Source organism: Hyaena hyaena, unplaced genomic scaffold, assembly GCF_003009895.1.
Source record: "Hyaena hyaena isolate Hyena2069 unplaced genomic scaffold, ASM300989v1 scaffold_1471, whole genome shotgun sequence".
Taxonomy (NCBI): domain Eukaryota; kingdom Metazoa; phylum Chordata; class Mammalia; order Carnivora; family Hyaenidae; genus Hyaena; species Hyaena hyaena.
The window spans coordinates 255,244-277,101 of record NW_024082102.1 but is presented as its reverse complement, the minus strand read 5'-3'; the positions used below and the strand labels follow the sequence as shown (position 1 = coordinate 277,101).

Sequence of the window (21,858 nt, the reverse complement as noted above, 5' to 3'; positions counted from 1 at the left end):
CTTTAGTGAACTGGAATAGATAACTACTGGCTTTCCTGCCCCTGCCATGCACATGCATGAATATGCATGCACACACACATACACACAAACTTAGAAGGCATTTGTGTAACATTGAAAAATCTTCCTGGAACTCCTCTGTATTCCAAAGTTAAATTCAGGGCTTAACTACCATTCTGGGACTTCTGACATTAATTCAAATTTTCAAGTCAAAGATGTAGAGGCTGAATCCAGAAAGAATGATCATACTGGCAGAGCTAAGACTAAAACCAGGGCTTTTATTCCTGATCCAGAGTCCTCTGTGCCACATCTGCTCTCTTTTTGACTAACTTGTTTCTACTTTGTCACAGTACTTGCCTCTCTGAATTTCTTATAGATATGTATTGTCCAACACAGTAGCTAACCACATGTGGCTACATACATTTAAATTAATTAAAAGTAAATGAAATAAAAAATATAACTCCTTAGTCTCACTAGCTACATTTCAAGTGCTCAACAATACAGACATAGAATATTTTCATCATCCCAGATAGTTATATGGAATAATGCTGTGAATCTAGACTGTTCTCTGGGGCAGCTGTCTCATTTGTAAAGCCCTACTCATGCTATTGAGAAAGAAGAAAAGAATCTAAATAAATTTTATCCTGATGAGTCCATGAGCTTTTCTAAAAGGTACAGGGACAAAGCAATTGGTGCTAGTGCAATCAGTGAAGTACGCTCTATCACCTCGACTCTCCCACCAATGAATCAGATCTCAGTGGGGTGATGACTCGTGCACCTAAGTAAACACATTACAAGCAAGATCAATATGTGCAGAGATTGTGGGGAGAATCCATCAACATGAAATAATTCCCCTCCTCTACATAGTGCTAATGAGAACTTGGCTGGTATTTTCACATCCTCCTCCTCTAGACCTATATGGCATCTGCTTGAGGAAAAGAAGCTGCATTTCCACTTGCCTCTAAGATCTGGGTAATGTGCTGTTCCTGCAGCCACACTGGCCCAAGCTGCACCAGGTGTTCTGGCCTCTCTGCCTGAAGAGGGTGACTGTACTGAACGTAATTGAAATCAGATTCCATTCATTCTGCCAGGGGATCCTCTGTTCCCTTTCTGCAGCAGAGACCAGCATGTTGCTAGACAACTTGGAATGCTGGACAATGAGGCTTGCTAGTCTCAGCTGTTACCCAATGCCCAAGGCCTTGTTTTCTTCCATGAAGGTCACCCGCACACCCCTCCTCCCTCCTGCACCTGAGCCCCAGAGTCAGATCTAACTCTTTCCTGTGAGGTATAGGTCTTCCAACTCCTATTATGGCAGAGACCCATGAGTTTACGTAAATTGAGTGGTAAATCCAGGAGACAAGGGATAGTAAAGGTGGATAGTCTTAATGGAGTTTGTTGTTTTGCATCTCTTCCCTGTCTTTCAGTCTCAGGTCAGATCTGTGACAACAAAGGGCCACTGGAAAGTTACTTTCCTCTCCCCAACCTGCTCTGTAGGGGATTGGAGCACCTGATATGATGTCTGGATTATGCTGCCTGGATCCTATGGAGAACTCACTTTTCAGCCTGGTGATATTAGACTCTTATGAGGGCTGACTCTAATAGCACCAGAAAAAGATTTTTTGATTTCAGTTCTACAGTGCATCCCCAAGGGGAGGTAGATGTGATTAATGTGTAGCTTCCATAGCCACTGTGATCATTAGGTACTGTTCCAGCCTCATTCTTTGCCACCTCAAGACAAAGGCTTTCTTATCCATGAGCAGGGACAAGACAAGGTGAGGTTAAGTTCTCAATGTTTTAGAAAACTGGAATCACTCTCCCTAAAGTCAAGGATATTTCTCTTCTTCATACCTCACCATAAAATTTGGAGCATAAAAAATCACTTTCTGTGGTAGGCAGACTTCTGGGATGGCACCCAACAGTCCCAATACCTGGTTGTATACACATCTTCTTCCAGTTATTTAGTCAAACCCTAATCTACTTGTGTTTGTGAAAGGATTGGGTAGATGTAATTACGCTCAAAATTGAACTGAATTTGAAGGTTGGTTACCCTTGATGGGCTTGACCTAATCATATGAGCCCTTAAAAGAGACTGGGTTCTTTCTGGAAAGACATTCATGTAGTCAGGGGGCTTTTACATAAGGAAGAGTCTCTGTTGCTGGCTCTGAAGGTGGAGGGATCAACATGTCAAGGAAGAAGAACAGATTCTAGGTGCTCAGAGCAGGCTCTCTCTGGCTATTAGCCAGAAAGGAAAGGGGAACCTTTATTCTACAACTTCAAGGAACTAAATCGTGCCATAATCACATGAACTTTGTTGAGAACCCGGAGTTCCAGAATAAAGTGCAGGCTGGACAATACCTTGATTTTATACTTGTGAAACACTGAGCTGAGAAACCAATGTCAGACTTCTGACTTACAGAACTGTAAACTGATAAATAGGTACTGTTTGAAGTTGCTAATTGTGTGATGATTTTTTAATGAAGCAACATAAAGCTAATATACTTTCCTTTACAGGAGTGTGGTAAATGGTAAGATAAGAGGATTCAGAGTCAGACGATCTTGAGTTCAAATCCCAGCTCTGTAAATTACTAGCTTAATAAATTTGAACTCTTTGCTCTCTCAGCTTCTCTGAGATTCAGTTGTCTCATTTGTGAAATGGGAGTACTACCACCTAGTTCTTAGGGCACTTAGGAGAACCAAATGAGAGAGACTGTTTGGCACATAATGAGCCCTCTTTTACTCTCATCCATTTCTAAAGAGTAGAGAGTGAATGGCTTGCAGGTGACCTAACTCAGGCATGGGGAAGAAGAACAGCAGGATTAAGATAACCAAATACTTGGTTATCTTTCCTGCATATAAATGGCTGTAAAACTGAATTCAGACCCTAAATGTAGTTCTAAGTGCTAAGTAAACATAAAGACATGCTTGGTGAGGGGCTGCAAATTCTTTGTGAAACCAGACCAGGTCATACTTACATGAGTGTATTTGAGTATGTGTGTGTGCAGGTGCTTGTATATTACAGTGCTTAAATACAGGGGTCATGATCTCAAATATCTTCACTAGTCAGGCAGATATGTAAATGAGGAAAATAGTCGAGTGAACATAAAGAGGGTGGGCTGGGGACAGTGAAAAGTAATTGATGCTCTGCCTAAGGGCATTCTATGTCGATTTTCTAAACAAACACTGTGCTGGGCAATTTTGTACGTGAATATTGGCCTGGGGAAAGCCAGTTTGTGGCTTCTGACTTAAGTCATTCCAGCCATCTTTTCATTCATTGGGACTGTAGTCAGGGGATCTTACTCTATGACCTTGGGGACATCCTTTTCCTTCTTTTGCACTTAGTTTTCTCATATATGTATAAAAAGCAATAGTCCCGAGCAAAGAATTTGGAGTCATACCACCTGTTGTAAAGTCTGTCTCTACTGCTTACTAGCTGTGTGACTTTGGACAACACCTAGCCTTTCTGTACCTCCATTTCCTCAGCTGTAAAGTGGGGATAATATTAATACCTAATGAATAAAGTTTTTAATGAAGAATATATAGACACTGTGATGGGTGCCTGTGAGTAGAGGGATGATTCTACACCACCAGAAGGACTCTTCAAGACTGAAACATGATGGAAAAAAATACAATCAGCTTAAGGAGGCACAATGCAATGATGATATCAAAGTTCTAAAATGTTATTTACAATAAAGTGCTTTTTATTATTCTGGTGGTGTTCAGAGTCCTTTGGGATATATGACCTTGAGCATATCCCTTGACTTCTCTTACATCTCTGTTTTCTCAACTATATATTGGTTCATATCTGACCTGACTACTGCATAGTACTATTATTAGGAGGAAATGAGATGATTTCAGTGAAAGTCCTCTGAATACACTAAAAGTGTATGCCAATGGGCAGGCTATGAAGTTTTCCAATAATGGATCTTTAGTTAGAAAATATTTTTAAAAACTGCTTAGGGCGGCAATCTATAAGAGTTATTGCCTTCCACCTTGGGCAGCTGGTCTCAAGCAAAGGTCAAGGGACAAACTGACGGGTCTCAGAATCCCAAGATAATAATAGGATCTATCTCACAGAGTTGTTTTAATTTTCCCTAAGAGAAAGTATGCTAAGACAAAGGTGCTTACAACACAGTAAATTCTGTAAGTCAATAAATTGTGCTTTTTATTTTTGTTAGCTGCTAAGCCCCACATTGCTCTGCTTCATCCCTTTTAATAATTTTTCAAGTTTACTTATTTATTTTGAGAGAGAGAGAGAGAGAGAGAGAGAGAGAGAGAGAGAAGAGCAAGTGAGCCAGGGAGGAGAGGCTGAGAGAGGAAGAGAGAATCCCAAGCAGGCTCTGTGTTGTCAGCACAGAGCCAAATGCAGGCACTTGAACTCACAAACCATGAGATCATGACCTGAGCCCAAGCGAAGAGTCAGTCAGTCACTTAACCAACTAAGCCACCCAGGGACCCCCCACTCCCTTTATCTTAAGCAGGTAAACTTCTTTCTGAATAAGGTAACTGATGAAACACATAGAATTTTCACAGGGATTAAAATCAAGTAGGAGAGAGAATCAGAGGCCCCAGACATCAAATGTACTATATCAATAGAGCCTTAAGAGTTCTACAAGTTCCTTTAAGGGCCTCTGAGAGAAGGCAGAGTGGGCCTAAACATGGCTACTTCTTTCAAACAAGAATATCAGTGCTTTAGTTTATATCTACATTTGGGACTCTTCGTCAGATTTTGTTTAAAGAAAAGGTTCCATTGACAAGAAAATGTTTGAAGGCCCCAGATATTGTCTATCCCTTCCTCTTCCATCCAAACCAATCCCTATTTAAAATGTGAGTAGACTGAAGGCCAAGCTAAGCTTTGCCCAGGTCACACAGCTAGATAGTAGCAGACCTTTTACAAAAGACTCAGGTACCCTGACTTCTAGGGTGATACTCTTTTCATTTCATCAGGCTGAATAGCATGTTATTGGGGACAAGGGTAAGTTGGAGATGAGTGGGGAATAAGTAGGACAGGGACAAGAGACAGGGAACAGAGCCAGTCCTTGGCAAGCATGGAATGAAAGATTAGTAAGGGGTACATCCAAGTATAAGTGTACACTAATAAGTGTAGGCCAAATTTTCTCAGGCAAGAAGGCTCCTTGGTCCTTTCCCCCATGCCTCCATTCTCCTCCCAGTCCCAATTTTGAGGCAGAGAAATAGCTGGCAAAAATATTATCAAATTTTATCTTTCAAGGTTTATGTTGAGCTATTTAGTCTAATGGTTTTTAGTTCATGGAGGAGTAAATGTAATTAATAATAGAATGATATGCAATTCTGCATATCCTCGCCAAAGCACAGGATCTGGCAGAAACTATTTCCAAGTCTCTCTCTGACTAGTGAGCCAGAATAAAGGGGGTCACTGTCCAGATACCATCCTGGGTGAGGGGCACAAAGTCATTACCAAAAATCTGCTCATATGAAACTGCAGAGCCTGGAAATGCTTTCACGTACCAGGCTTTTCCACTGGAAAAAGTAACTACATGAATTTAGAGCATACGTGCTTTTACAATTACATTTAAACTGACATTAAAAACAAATGTGAAACAGCCCAAGCTGAACAGGTCAGCATGACCTGGAAAGCAAACCAGAGGGAAAAAAAAAAAAAGAAAGAAAGAAAGAAAGAAAGGAAAAAAAAAGAAAAGTAAAAAAGGCCCAAAGTTAACAGCATTAATTCTGTCAGTCTGTTGTAAATAAGAAAATACCATTGGTGTATTAATGGTTTTATTAAGGAAAATTCACTAGCAGAAATATTCAACGTTTAAACAAATAGAAGGCAGTTAAAAATAAACTACATTAGCTTTTCAATCCACATTAGGGAACCTCTCCTTGGCCTAGAGATTCAAATTCTGTCCCAAGGAGTGGGAAACTCCCCTCCCTCCTGAAGTTTGGCTTTTTTCCAGAATGTTGCTGACTCAGGAGAAGGAGAAAGAAGGGGGGGGGAAGAGGGAGGGAGGGAGGGAGGAAGGGAGGGAGGGAGGGAGGAGGGTGGAGGCTGGAGAAGGAAGAGGAGGGTGGAAATGCAGATCCCAGGCGAGGCAAGAAACAGTGCTTGAACTCTCATATTTGTCTGCCCTTAGTCTCACAGACTCCACATCTACCAGAAGGAAACTGGTTTCAATGTGGAGCCTTTGGGGCAAGACAGAGAATAGAGAGATATTACAAACTCTAAGTGCCTCTCCACTTAGAATAATGCAAAGTTGGAGTCTGGCTTAAGAGAAGAACAAGACCTCACACCTGATGGAGAGGCAAGTGGATGATGTGAATGAGGAGTGGGGGATTATGGGCTACTAAGGCTAGAAGTAAAAGGTACTGTCTGATCCACTTTCGTCCTTCATCATAACTTCAAGAGCAAATAAGAGAAATAGGCACTGGTTTTTAGATTTTGCCTTCCTCACTCTTTATGAAAGGGTTAATTAAGAGTATGTGCTTCTGAAAACAGAATCATCTTGACTTTGGGAATAAGGAGAAAATAACTGACTCTAGTCTTCTGGTATGTTTGGAGAGAGGGGCCAGCTGGTTTCTTAGGGCTGCTCCTTCAGGAGAAGCAGAAATCCAGGCCTTGTTAACCGAAGTTATATGGATCAGCTTCTGCCTTCATCTCTGATAGAGGCTAAGGTTAAAATCTAGGTCCTTGGCAGTTGTCCAGCAGAATGGAAGTAAGGGGAAACTCATGGGTTAAATACTGACCAAGTAAAGATGGCCACAGGAGCCTTAGATAGGCATAGTGACTTCTTGTTCTAGGAAGCACCCTGAGTCTCATCAGCAAAGCTTCCTGGCAGCACACTGTGGAAAGTCAGCAACCAAGCTAGAGCTTCACTGCATCCATCCACCTGAATGCCATCACATAGGAGCCAGAATAATCAAAAAGCACTCTGCTAATGCCAAGTCATATTACAGGAATTAACAATCATGATACTACTACATGAAGGATAATTGATATTACTTCTTAGAGATAGTCCTCACAACATCCCTGTGAGGTAGGGAAATGATCAGTTCCATTGCAGGGAGTCATTAACCAAGAGAGTATCTCCTAGCCCCAGTGGTGGAGTCTGTGTTAAGGAGCAATAGCAAGAGGCCCTAAGCTTCAGATTCCAGGTACTTTCAAGTTATCCATTAGAACCTTCTAGAACCCTCATTCTGAATGAAGTTAGTCAGCCTTTCTTTGGTGTCTGGTTGTTTTGAGATGCTTGCAATTGCCAATCCAGAATTTTTCTAATATGAAAGAAACTGTGGAATGTAGCAACTTAAAGGATGGGTTTTCACCTAGCAGTCCCCATAATCAGATGCCTGAGTGAGGTCCTCTGATGTAGGAGGCAGCATGCAAAATTTGGGAGTGGAGGTGGCTGCCATTTTAAACTGGGGGTTTTCTTTTCTCTTTTCCTACCTACCTGTAAGACAAGCAAAATGGAAAATTCTTTACTTAAAGTTGTTTACCCCCTTTCTTTTCTGCTTTATTGGCAAATATACTAAAGTGTGTATATATATGTTTGTGTGTGCCTCTTTGTACACAGTGGGCAAGAACTGGTGAGAATGGGGGATGTGGAGGAAAGGAAGGGAGGTAGAATTTAACAGCCTCATTACAGCTACTCAGAGCCCAACAAAGACCCCCCTATTTGGTCTTCTGAATTTCTTGCAGCAGGCAAGCAATCTCATAATATTAAAAGCATTATTATTCAGCCTAGATATGGGAATGCTCCAAAATTATTGTCTCTGTGCCTAACAGCTCACTAATCAAAGCTTGCACGCCTCATTTTACACCCTGGGGAGAGTCCTCAGTCTCTTCTTGTGCCCAGCATGACAAACCACCCTGTGTAGGTCTGGACTGGCGACCTTTTATCTTGGTCAAGATCCAGATTTTCTTCTTAGTTCCAAATGCCAGTCTAAGTTCTCTGCAGGTGATTTCCTCAGGATTTGTGCTTACATTTTTTTAAATTGCTGACTGCTAGAAGGCTGAAATGTCAATTTTCACTTTAGCCACAGAACCATTGGTCCAATGGGGTTTTAAGCAGGGGAAAGAAACACATTTCTTAAGAGATCTAAAAAGTTCATCCAGGATTAACTAGACTGAGGAAAATGGAACTTTATTCTAGAAAATGTGTGATCTAGGGTAGTGATGCTGTTTCTAGTTTACTTCCTAGATACCTGTTGTCATGGAAATATCAATAATAGACAATTTGAAGGCTCTACTGATTTCTGAGTGTCTGTGTACTTTTTTCCCCTTAGTTCTACTTCATTCAAACATGATCCTAAAGGATGTGCAAAGTTCTCTAAAAAAGCATCTTTCTCAAGTAAATTGTCTATGTATAACTTCAGTTCAATAAGAAAATGTCTTAAAACACTTTTGTGATCTTGAGGACTACATTCTACTTTCTTTTAAATTTTTCATGTTTATTTATTTTTGGGACAGAGAGAGAAGAAAAGAGAGAGAGAAAGAGCGTGAGCTGGGGAGGGACAGAGAGAGAGGGTAACAGAGGATCTGAAGCAGGCTCTGTGCTGATAGCAGAGAGCCCAACACAGGGCTCAAACTCACAAACTGTGAGATGATGGCTTGAGCTGAAGTCAGATGTTCAACCAAGTGAGCAGTTGACTATCTTTTTAAATCAAAAATAAAATGTTTTCAAACAAGCAGTTATGTTATTTCAAATAATTTGTTTCTGAATTGTTATTTAGAAACTACTTGCCTTTGTATATATGACCTATTGTGTGCTGTGTACTCTTAGCTTTCTGCCTACTGCCTTCAAAAAATATTGCCTATGACATCATTTTACTCTCTCAAGAGCAACTGAGGGATTTTAGAGCACTTACAGCAAAAGTAAACAACAATAAAATCTTCCTGCTCCTATTACACTTTAAAAACTCAAGGATTTTAAATGGAAATTTTATAAGTAAGATACTCATTGAAGTACTAGATATGGGTAATCATCAGTTTTGATGACTAGAAAAAAATATTTATGAAGACAGACTACAACATGTATGTGCTGTCCCAGATAATACAGTTTGAAGGAATTAATGAGATATGCTCTCTGGTTTCTCCACATACAAGTTTACTTGAGAACTAGAATTAGAGAGAAGTATAACCTTTTCCCTCCAATGTGCTACCAATATTTATGTAATCAACCACAGCATGGCAATCTAGACCATGGAGAATAGATTTCAAGAGTTAAAAGGTGATACAGAGACCAGAGAACCAAGGAACCAGTACCAAAGGTTACACTGTAATAGCAGAGAAAGAATAGGCCCAAGCACTGACTGGGAGTATACAGGCCAATTCTCATCCAAAATAGAAGTGGAGAGTACAGTGATACATGTTGTGTGCCTACTATGTACCACTTTCTTTAGAAACTTATGGCATTCAGGCTTTCCATACTATAGTTGGGGAAACTTAGGCTCAGATATCTAATGATTTGTCCAAGGTCATTAAAATAGTAAGTGGCAGAGCCAGGACTAGAAATGAGGCCTGTCTGTATCCGAGTGCATTACACTATTTCCATTATACCACAGGACTTGTTAAATCAAAAATACAAAAGAAAGAAAGACAGAGGTTGTAAGTGCTGAGTCACATGTGCACATTGATATCAAAGTTCATGGGGGCAATTCTGTTCCATAGTTATACAGATCTGTAGGAGCACTCAGGTATCTGAGGATTGTGTGTGGGAGTAGCATACTTAGCATTGACACTTACCACTTGTATCTCCAAGCTCAAGATTTTTAGGACTCTAATTAGAGTCAAAGGAGAAGAGAGAAAATCCCAGTAACTGAGTTACACATTATTGATTCTTTATGATACTCTGCTGCCTGCTAAACAGGGGGTAGAGTGGACTCAATCACTGGGTAGGAAGTGGGACTCAAATTCTACAAATCTATGATTTCTCAACCTCCTACTTTAGCACAAAGGTTATGTGGTAGCACCACAATGAGGTTCTGGATAGATGTTGAAATGCTCGTCAGAAAGTGTACAAAACAATTATTAAACTTTTTAGGGAAGAATATCTGGATATCCAAAATATTTAGTGATCATTATGTGTGACTCTGGAAGTAATTATATTTCTCAGAAATAACTGGCCTAGCATGCTTCTTGAGTCAGGAAGCTGTACTTGTGGTCATTAGAGGATTTCTACAATAATCTTGCTTTGGCTTAGATTACATCCTGATCTTTATGTATGAAAAGAATATTGCATCTTCTTGATCCATTTGTCCATTGATGGACACTTAGGCTCTTTCCATGTTTTAGCTATTGTTGAGAGTGCTGCTATGAACATTGGGGTACATGTGGAAACTAATGTGACAATAAACTATTTGTAAAAAAACACAAAAAACAAAAAACAAAAAACAAAAATTGATTATTGGGCCACAAAGGAAATTTCAAATTACAAAAAACATAAATGGCATAGACTATATTCTCTGAATACAATGCAATAAAACTAATGTAATAATAAAGGTATGAAAAAAATTTCATTTAAAAATTTAAAACTCAGAGACTTCATAACATTTTCATCCAAGAAGAAACGAAGCCTGCACTTAAAATTAACAATAGAGAACAAATTGAGGGTCAATGGAGGGAGGTGGGGGGGATGGTCTAGGTAGGGGGGATGGGCTAGACGGATGATGGGTATTAAGAAGGGCACTTGTTATGATGACCACTGGGTGTTGTATGTAAGTGATGAGTCACTGAATTTTACTTCTGAAGTTAATATTGTACTGTATGTTAAATAAAAACAAAACTAGAATTTAAATAAAAATTTAAAAATAAATTAAAAAAAAAAAGAAAAGAAAAGAATATTGCAGATCCAACATGGTTTACTTTAGTGGTTTTAGTGGCCTCTGGTGCATACTCTTGAGATGTGGTGAGGATGGTCTACTCTTGGTCATGAAGCCATACTTGACTGATTCTCCTGGTGAGCAATGGCACACTCATCAACAAAAGAGAAGCCCTGAGCTAAGGGTGTTGTTTGCCTATAGGATGAAGTATTTATCTATACCCAAGTTTTCCAAAGTATATTCCAGTCAACAGTGGTTTTGTAGGATATTAACAGGTGTTATATGGAAAAAAAAAGTGTTTCTGTGGTTGAATTAAACTAGGAATCCTGAGTAACAAAGCTCCTCAGGTTACTTTATTGCAGTACTTGACAAAGTCTGTGTTGTGCTAAAATATACCGTAAATCTTCCTGAGCAGGACCATAATATGTAGATTTACATAAATTATCTGACCTTAAAAGTCACTGAACTAGTTTTCTCAGAACCCATGCTAGGAAACACTCACCTAGATCAAGGCAAGAGGTTGTACAAGGGAAGGACTTATGTACATGGTCAGTATTTGTAGGTATCAAACCAAATGGCACAACTAACCCAGGAACCAAGGCTGCAATCAGAGGCGTTTAGCAAAATTTGGTGCTAGATTTTTAGAATCTTAACTATAGAAAACAAACTGAGGGTTGCTGGAGGGGAGGTCGGTGGGGGGATGGGCTAAATGGGTGATGGGCTTTAAGGAGGGGTTATGTTGGGATGAGAACTGGGTGTTATATGTAAGTGATGAATCACTAAATTCTACTCCTGAAACCAATACTACACTGTGTTAACAACTTCAATTTAAATAAAATCTTGGAAGGAAAAAAATCATATAGACACACAAAATGATATGTGGATAGGTCTGTCCCACGTCATAGATCTTCAGCTGCCTGAAATGCAAATCTTTTAGCATAATAACAGAATCCATTTTCAATGTGGTTTTAGTTTACCATCCCCATTTCCCCAGATTTGGCCATTTTAAACTGCTTACTATTCCTCAAACTCTCAGTGTACTTTTCTTATGTCTCTGTGCCTTTACTCAAACTGCACCCTTTGCCTTGAATGCCCCTTGCCTTATGTCTTTCAACTTCTTCCTAGTCATCTCCTCCTTATCCTTTAAGATGTATTCATTATCACGGTCTGTCTCCCCTTGTTTAAATATTTGAAGTCAGAGATTTGCTCCTCAAAATGCCTACCATAGTGTCTGGCACAGGGTGGGAACTCAATAAATATTTGCCAAATGGGGGCACCTGGGTGGCACAGTCGGTTAAGCATCCAACTCTTGATTTTGGCTCAGGTCATGATCTCACGGTTCATGAGCTCAGGCCCTGTGTCTGGCTCTGCGCTGACAGTGTGGAACCTGCTTGTAATTCTCTCTCTCTCCCTCTCCCCCACTCATGAATGCTCATGCACATGGTTGCTTTCTCTCAACAATAAATAAATAATCTTAAAAATATTTTCCAAATGGATAAATAGATGAGGGAATTGATGGAAAGATCAAAGGACTAGCTAGTTGGCTAGTTGGAAGGATGAACAGATAAATAGATGGATGAATAAATGCTGTGAAACTTGTCTTCCAAAGACCCATGCTGTGAATAGTGTTTCATCACTGGAATCATTCTCTTGTATCCAGAACATATGATCCAGAAGCAGCAATTCAGGGCTGCTCTTTAGCATAGAGAATGTTGAAAGAGCTGGCATCAAGACTGTCTTCAACACTGGAAACTACAAGGATGTTCATAGTGTCCATGATGACATCAGATCATAGCCATGGGCTCCCTGAGCCATTTTCCCAACTACAGAATCCCGGAGGTTGTTTAAAACCTGTAAATCTGTTAACAGTTTTGAGTCTCAGATGTAAAGTTCAGTCTTCTAGTAGAAAAGAGACTTTTCAAATATGCTTAAGTAACCTCTGAATAAAATGCTGAACACTTTAGATTCTCACATGTTCCAGGTTTATTTTCCTCTTCTGGGTTTGGCTGCTACATATTCCTGAAAGACCCACTGTCTTCCATGGTCCAGGAGAAGAGGAAGTAAGCAGGTGCCAATGTCATTTATTAAAAGCTGAGAAATCACGAGTTGCAAAATGCAAAAAGAAAAATATTTGGGAGGGAATAGGAGGTTTCAGTGAGAAGGAGGAGAGGGTTAGGAGAGAAGATGGCAGGTCAGGGCAATACTTTCTTTCTCATTACACCTTGAAAACTTGAAGTATATCATTGGGAAGTGCAGACAAAAGTGAGAGATGGCTGTGTACTTATTCTAATTATGGTCTGTGAAAAACCCACAGGTAATTCACCAGAGGGAAGGTTATTTTCTGGACAGTTATATTTGTAACTATTTTAATAGCCTGAAGGTAGTCTCTAAGGAATGCACTCTGGAATCCAACCACTCCTGAAAACACCAAGAAACACCAAGACCTGCTAAAAAAGAAGCAATGAAGATGTAGATAGGCCTAGAAACAGAAAGGAAAAAAAGCTATGTTCTTTAAGTGTCTCTGAGTTATGGAGATCCCATTACCAAACAATAGATGAAACACTACAGAGAAACAGAGATCTTGAGGCCTTAAGACCAAGTAAGCATCAGCTATAGTGTGCCAGCTTCTCTAAGATACAAGTGTAACCCTTTTGTCCTCCACTCCATCAATAATCTGTATATCTAGTCTATTTGTGGACACATAATATATCCAAGGTAGCTAAAATTACTATTCAAGTCAAAATACTCAGGTCTAGACTATCTTATGCTTCTGAGAGCAATGGATACATAATCCACAAAAAGGCTAATAAGCTTTCTCTATGACTATAGACACAGAATCACAAATTGGTAGTGCCATAAAGATCTTTGGTAAATCTCATTATCTCAATTTTATGATGGGAAAACTGAGTCTCATAGGGGAGAAGGGACTTGCTCAAGGCCACATTCCTAGTTGCCATTTCAGGATACCATTTTGAGTTGACTGATGGGAAGAATAAAACAAAATTATATGGGGGCGCCTGGGTGGCTTAGTTGGTTGAGCGTCCGACTTTCGCTTAGGTCATGATCTCGCGGTTCGTGGGTTCGAGCCCCGCGTCAGGCTCTGTGCTGACTGCCAGCTCAGAGCCTGGAGCCTGTTTCAGAGTCTGTGTCTCCCTCTCTCTCTGACCCTCCCCTGCTCACGCTGTCTCTCTCTCTCTCTCCTAGAAATAAATAAAACATTAAAAAAAATTATATGAATTTTCCTTCAGTGTGATCAGAATGTCTATGCTAAACTCAAATCTTATGAAAAAGGAAGTCTATTGCCTAAGTATTTAAAGGGCCACTCTGCATTTATGTTTTCTATCATTTTTCCATTGTTTTAAGCAAAGGTGTAGTGTACATTGAATTTGCAAGTTAACCATAAACTTGAGAGGGGTTTCCAGCAGAGTCAGGGAATGTGGAGGTAACTTTAGCAAAATGGAAAGATTTATTTTTCAAACAATGGTATATAAGTGGGTAAACACTTGGAATGTTACTGGCATGGTACTTGAATATAATATATGATTCCCTTAATTACTAGAATTGGCTTCCAAACAGGAGTTTGATGGTACTTTTAGTTTGAGGTGATCAGAAGTGATTTCTGGTGATGCTATGCCTGTTAGAATTGTTACATATTATAGGGCATGACAAGTAACTCAGGGTAAAAGCCAACTGGTAAGTGCCTTGAACAGCTTACCATCTAAATTACTAGCCCTCAAATTTGTCTAGCATGTTGTCATTTACCAAAGATGTTCACATTCATCATGTCTCTGTGAGAGTGATATCTCTAAATTACAGATGAAGAAATTGAGGCCTAGAGGGGCACTATAAATAATGGATCTGGGCCTTTAACTTTGGTATGCCTAACTCCAAAGGCAAGATCACTTATATAAGATCAATAATCTTTGTATCTTGTAGACATTTCTTCAAGTTTGCCAGCCTGAGCTCTATTGCCTAGTATGGTGCCTTTGTATATCATACACATTTAATAAATATCATAGAAATGGAGCTGAAACAAAAGCCATTCACAGCACTTCTCATCTTCTTTTCATTGTGCTGACCAAGCCCATTCAAATTTGAGCACTCTAATCAATAAACCAATTTGAAAACTTACTGTACCTCTCTCTCCATGAAATTTACAGATTTATGCATGACTGATATACAGAGAAGTGAAATTACCTGGTATACACAGACTCTTTTTCAGAAAGGGCTCACTATAATCATGTCACAGACTGCTTTATACTGGAAGATATTGGCTGAAACTTGAAACTAATTTTAAGATTTGAACCCAAATTTTATGAGGACTTTTGTTACCATTAAACATCACTTGCATCAAAGTGGGTTTGCAATTCATATCATCAGATTGAAAAACAAGAGGTTCCCTACCTGGGAGCCCCCATCTCTTACACACAATTCACAGAGGGCTAAATATTGAGAGCTGAGTGGATCAGAACTCTCACCATTGGGTTGTAACAGTCATATGAAGAAAACTTCCTCTTATCAGTCCCTTTGTCACCTTTCCTGGCTTTCATTCTGCACTTCTCCACCCCAGTCCTACTTCTTCCTCCTCTCCGTAGACCACAATTGTTGGATTTCTCTGGAGTATAACAAGCAAATAAGAACAAGGTTGGTCTTTCTCAGATATTTGAGTCTTATTTAATGTGGCTGCCTGGAAAACTACTCACAGAGCATATGCCTGCCATGTCTGGGAGTACTAGCCACTTTTGAAAATGGTTCTGTTACAATTGTTTCCAATTGAACCTGAGTTAATTTATTTGCAGGACTTTGGTCTGTGTAAAGACTATTATTGTTGGGGCACCTGGGTGGCTCAGTTGGTTAAATGCCTGGCTTCAGTTTAGGCCATGATCTCATGGTTCGTGGGTTTGAGCCCTGCATCGGGCTCTGTGCTGACAGCTAGCTCAGAGCCTGGAGCCTGTTTCAGATTCTGTGTCTCCCTCTCTCTTTGACCCTCCCCTGCTCACGCTGTCTGTCTGTCTGTCTCTCTCATAAATAAATAAAAAATTTAAAAAAGACCATTATTGTTCTGTTAAGGAAGGGAGGATGCAGCTATTAATATGAAGACCCACATACAGAGAACAAGTTGGTTTATATAAACAGGTACATGGATAGAGGGATTGAGCACCTCACAGAAAGCCAGGGATGGACAAGTGCTCTAAATTAGCTTTGAGAGGGGGAGGGGAAATGGCAGGATTCTAGGAACTTGGGTTTTCCAGGAGGATAATGAGTAATCAGGTAGGAGGCTACAGTTTCAGACATTCAGAAATGAGCTTACTTTTCTCCAAATTCCATTTCCAAATCAAAGTAGACTAATGAGCTAGCTTTTCTCATGAAAGGTGCTTTTTTTTTGGAATCAGCAGGCAGCAGAGAGTACCCTGCCACTGTGTGGATATAAACATGAAGAAATGATGAATTTGGAGGGGGAGGTATAAGAGTAAGCCAAGCCTTTCTGTAATGGTGACAGTGCTCATAGTAGACACAGACTAGCGGACAGAGAGCCTTATGATGAAGGGTTGCCCTTGAAAAAGCTGTACCTTACTTCTGCTAAGCTACAGTGCTACTGAAAAAAATGCTTTTGGAAATTATCGATAGATTTGCAAAGAGAAGGAAATTATTAAAAGGCCTGCTCAACCCTGGGAGAAATGGGATAGGAAACTGGCTCTGCTTGGCAGTCTAGTCATAGACTGCAAAGAGAAGCAGCTTCTCATTCCAGATGGCCAGATCTTATACTGTAGGGAGAAGTTAACTGAGGATATTCCTGGTTGTTTAGGACCAGCCTGTGTCTGGGTCATCCTGCACCTGTGACTATTACTGATTCCATAGTTCTCTCATCCTAGCCATCATTCAATAACACAAGGCCATTATCATTGTGTCCCCTGACTCTACACTCACTTATCCCCTGATGGGTCTTGATCCCTGCTTCACATATTCTGCTCCTATGCTAGGCCCCAGAGTGGGGTGTGACATCGTTAAGGATAAAGAAAGGCACCAGGTGGCTGATGTCCATGGTAGACATGAAGGAGTCAGCCCGAACCTAGAGTATGACTGGCCACCTAAGGAGCACCAAAGAGGAAAATCTGGTTTAAAGAGAGAACAAGAGAATGAGGAAAGGAGAGGGAGAAAGACAAAGGGAGAAAAGTATCATACCTCCCAGAGTCATCCCTGCCTCATAGCATTTCCGTAGGCGACAAGATGGACAATTTTTCCTTCGGAATTTATCGATGGTGCAATCATTTCTGCTGGCACACAGGTACTTTTGTTTTCCTAGGAGCACAAACAGAAGAGGAAACACCCGTTAATGCATTTCCAGAGTCTCTCTCCTTTGGCGTTTCTAGGCAGAAAGGACATAGAGATAACCCTGTCAGATGAGAGAAGTGGACAGAGGATGACCCTAAACAATTTGATTACACAGAATTACACAAGCTAGTTTAATTCAATGCTATATTGTTTGGTTTCATAGATGTTTTTCATCTAGATGAACAATTAAGGTCCTGTTAATACTCCCCTTCATGATAAGAACTACTTAATGGTTTTTTAAAAATAAGACATTCTACCTTTACTAAAAGTCAAGAATGTCCATGGGAAAATGGTTCATGACAGAAATTACTACTCCTTTAGCATGGAATAGCAGAGACTTGGGCTTAGGCAATGTTTCTTCCTCCTGATCCTTGTAATCATGCAAAGGATCATACCTGAGCTAACAGAATGCATATTTTTCATAATAAAAATACAGGTAAAACTTCTAAGAAAGAGAAATCCATGAGATTTCTACTTTTTTTTTTTTTTTTTTTTTTACAAATAGTTTATTGTCAAGTTGGTTTCCATATAACACCCAGTGCTCATCCCCACAAGTGCTCTCCTCCATGCCTATTTCCCCTCTCCCCCGCCCACGTCCATCAGTCCTCAGTTTGTTCTCAGCATGTCCCCAGTCTTCTAGGTTATAAAAATCAGAGATAAAGCTCACTCTTAGTAAGTGAATCATACCAAGTGAAAGGAAGTATTCTGAAGCCAGTGGGAGAAAACCAATTGCTGCTGTGTACACCTGGAGTTGTCACAGATACACAGAAACATATACATATCTTCAGACTCATAGATCCTCAGGATCAAATAAAGACATGGAGGTCCATTCAAAAATACATATTTTACTCAATTTTTTGCCTCCTTGCTCCTAACATAGGCCTGACATACAGTAGGCCCTCAATAAACACTGACTGAATGAATACACATGTAGAAGAGGGAGATTCAGCAGAAACAGACAAGACATACATACCCTGCTGCTCTGAAACATGCAAGACTTCTTTATGCAAGTCCTTCTTATTTACTGCTGTGCTTTACTTTATGTGAGAAGACTGATTTTAGGGAGGCTTCTTTTGGCAGAGGAGGCATGTTTGTGGTAGGGAAAAGGAAGAAAAATTGAAGAGCTATTGCTATTTGATAGTGGGGGGGAAGCACATAAATTTAGCTATAGCTTGGCTTTTATCTCCCTTTTCAACCCTTAAATGTACAGATTGGGCACAGAAAACACTGTATTATAGTAGGTTATTTTATGTAGGAAACTCCATAGGAGCCAGGTCAGCAAAACCTGCCTCTTCCTTCCTTGCTCCCTCCCTCCCTTCTTTCTTTCCTTCCTTCCCTCCCTCCTCCCCGACACCTTCATCCTCACCCCTTTACTCTCATTCCCTTCCCCTTGTTAAAGGCTCTGAATGCTGGGCTTGAAGGAACTGTTAAAAACTACCCCAGTATAATCCTTTAATTCCAAGGATGAGTTCTGGGAAAGTGACTTGCCCGAAGAACACTCAATTGGAGACCTATGAAGGAAGAATATTGCTACTTAATAGGTACCTGCTATGAACCAAGCCTGTGCTGGCAAGTTCACCTATGCCATTTAAATGAATAACCTCAGCAGTTCTTTGACATAGGTACTATCATTACTTTTACTTAACAGTTGAGAAAACTAAGGCCTCTAAACCAGTACTCTTTCTACATTATCACAGGATTTTATTTGTATTAACAGAATACATAATTTCCTAACAGCCTTTTTCTGCTGCAAACTGCAGATTGTTACTTGTGCACAGAAAGTATGTTGCTGTGAGTGCCATTCAGTATTTGAGTATCAACTCCTAGAAGGGAGGCCCTATATACAATCCCAGTGGGTTTACTTGCAGTGCCATGGGTGTTCTAGAATGGGGACATCCCCACAGTTTTTGGTGCCACTGCAATCCTTAGGACTAGTTTGTGACATTAATCAGTAAAATAGGGTCAAATTATGAATACTTCTTTGAGGAATCTCTTCTTCTACAGGAAAATACTAGCTCCTGAACTTAGGTTCGCAAAGGAATGGTTACAGAGCTAATGGATTAGGGCTCCCAGAGGAGTACTAGATTCCACTGCTAAAAGTAAACCATCCTGTGAATGAGGAAGATTACAATGGAAAAAGTATGTTTTCTTTTTTTCCAATTTGGAACTCAGATCATCTCCGTAGCTATACTTCATACTTTGTCCTAGAATGTCTTTTGGCCTAAAACACAGATATCCTCTATAATTTACCCAGGAATAAGTGCAAAGCCCAGTACAACCAATGCCACTGTGTATTAATTTGACATTTATTGAGCATTTATTATGGGTCAGACACGGTACTCGCTGTTGAGAGGTTATAGAGGAAAATCTCTGCTAAACAAAAATGTTTAAGTCCCAGGTAACAGAGAGCACTATGCTGGAAGTCACAAGATTTGAATCCTAGTTCAGTCTTATTACTAACTCACTATATGACCTTCAAGAAGTCCTTTAGCCTCTCGGCTCCATTGATAATATGTAATAGGTTGAACTGGAAAATCACTAATATCGCTTCCAGCTCAAGGGGTCTTTATTTTATTTTATTTAATTCAAGTATAGTTCACATACAGTGCTATATTAGTTTCGGCTGTACAATACAGTAATTCAAGAATTCCATATCCAGCTCAAGGAGTCTTAAAGGATATCTGGATTTTATCCATTATATATTTGTAGAGTCTTTCATATAAAGGTCACAGGTATTACCAATAAGCAAGAAATAAACCAGAATAATGGTGTCTTCACCCTCAACTCCCTTCTTTTAGGATAGTAACTTGCTGTAACATTACCTCTTATATCTGCAGTCTTTAGTTCTTTTCTCTGTTTTCTACAGCCCTTCAAAAAATAAAGGCACTTAATAGGGCACCTGGGTGGCTCAGTCGGTTAAGCGTCTGACTTTGGTTCAGGTCATGATTTCACGGTTCATGGGTTCGAGCCCCGTGTTGGGCTCTGTGCTGACAGTTAGCTCAGAGCATGGAGCCTGTTTCAGATTCTGTGTCTCCCTCTCTCCCTGATCCTCCCCTGCTCACACTGTCTCTCTCTCTCTCTCAGAAATAAAACATTAAAATATTTTTAAAAAATCAAGGCACTTAATATAGTGTTAGGCACAGCTATAGCAAGCTATATGCAACATATGTATAAACAACATGCTTACACATATGTGTATACTCATGTATGTGTGAATGTGTGTGTGTGTGTGTACACCCACAGTAGGGTTTCTGAATTGTCTTTGTTTATATGTGTATGTGTGATTACATAAAGTATATAGCATATTAAATCATATAAATGCATGCATATGACACGTGTGTTTCTTTGAAACAGAATAGTGACTCTAAATTTTTAAATGACACTTAATAGTAACAGAAAGGGTAGAGGTTCCCAAAGATAGATATGGAAGGAATCTCCTAAAAATGGAATTGTGACTCATCTGTACAGCTTGGATTAGGAACAAAAATGAGATGTAACAACCTCCCAAGGTTGTTTCCAATCTACTTCTCCTGCCTGAATTACCAACTTCCCCAAATGATGGCAGAGCCACTGTATAATCACTGGATTGCTATTACTTCTTTCCTATTTATCCTACTTCTCCAATATAGCTAAAGTTATCAGCGTTCTTAGTAATAACAGTGAATTAAAATACAGTATATAATAACATGTACACTATACATGCTTATTTATATATAAAACATATAATAACAAAGTTTATGACAATAAATTAAAACATAGTATAAAATATAGTAACATAAGATTAAAAATGTCTCCCATTTGATTAGCTTACAAACGTTAGTAACAATACTGTACAAAGTAGTATGATAGGGATTATCGTCTACACCACTACATAGCTGACTAAAATGATGCTAAGATAAAACTGATCTGCCTTATACACTGTTAATTTGTTCCAAATCACAGTCCATAAGGCTATGAATCTTGCATATTGGACACAATTTTAAATAGTATTTGGTCACAACACACCCACTCCTCTGTACAAGGGTTGAATTCCCTCTGTAACATCCCTGTAAAGGGTTGCCCCAACCTTTCCTGAATTGAAGCACATTCCATTTCTTGACTCTGTTATAAGGCTCTTCCTTCCAGGACACTCAGCATTTATCTCTTTGTAGCTCTGACCCATTGGGTCTAATTGGAACAACCTCATTTTTGGACTGTAAAGGATATTGAAAGCCTTATAACAAAATGTCCCAATGTGATGCCTGACTCTTCAGTTATGAAAATGGACACAAAGTATTGAAATCTCATGCCACAAGCCACAGGAAGTTGGTGGTAGAGCCAGAGAAAAATCTGGCAACTGCATTCAATGGAGATGCAGTGTGAGTGGGTGAAGCCTCAAGACAGAATTCTGTGGGTTTTAGGTATCCTTGTTCATTGTTTAGTAAGTATATGGCGCTATGACTGCCTTTTCTGTATTCAGTTGACAGAAGTGTAAGTGAGATCTGGGGTATGCTCCAAGGTAGTCCTAGAAAGTCCTCTATTCCCATGCAGTAGTCTAGATGACTGAATAATTAACACACAAACTCCTATTTCCTCATTCTCAGATTCTATAAATATTACACTTACCTCTTTAAACACCAAGGCTATATCAATAACTAACTAATACTCAGTCTCACAAAAAATGTCATTGTGAAATTTTTGGCAAAATACAAAAATTCCCTCTCATGTTGAAGGAGGTTAAGTCCACACTCTGGAACT

The 21,858-nt window shown here is 39.6% G+C and overlaps 1 protein-coding gene across 1 annotated transcript in view; it reads right to left on the bottom strand.

Annotated features, from left to right (window-relative positions):
• Positions 1 to 21,858, bottom strand: part of AR (androgen receptor) — a 176,978-nt gene that overhangs the window by 16,573 nt on the left and 138,547 nt on the right. Inside the window, exon 3 of the mRNA XM_039223851.1 lies at positions 16,972 to 17,088. Within this exon, the coding sequence (XP_039079782.1) occupies positions 16,972 to 17,088 (117 nt within the window). The remainder of the gene's footprint in view (positions 1 to 16,971; positions 17,089 to 21,858) is intronic.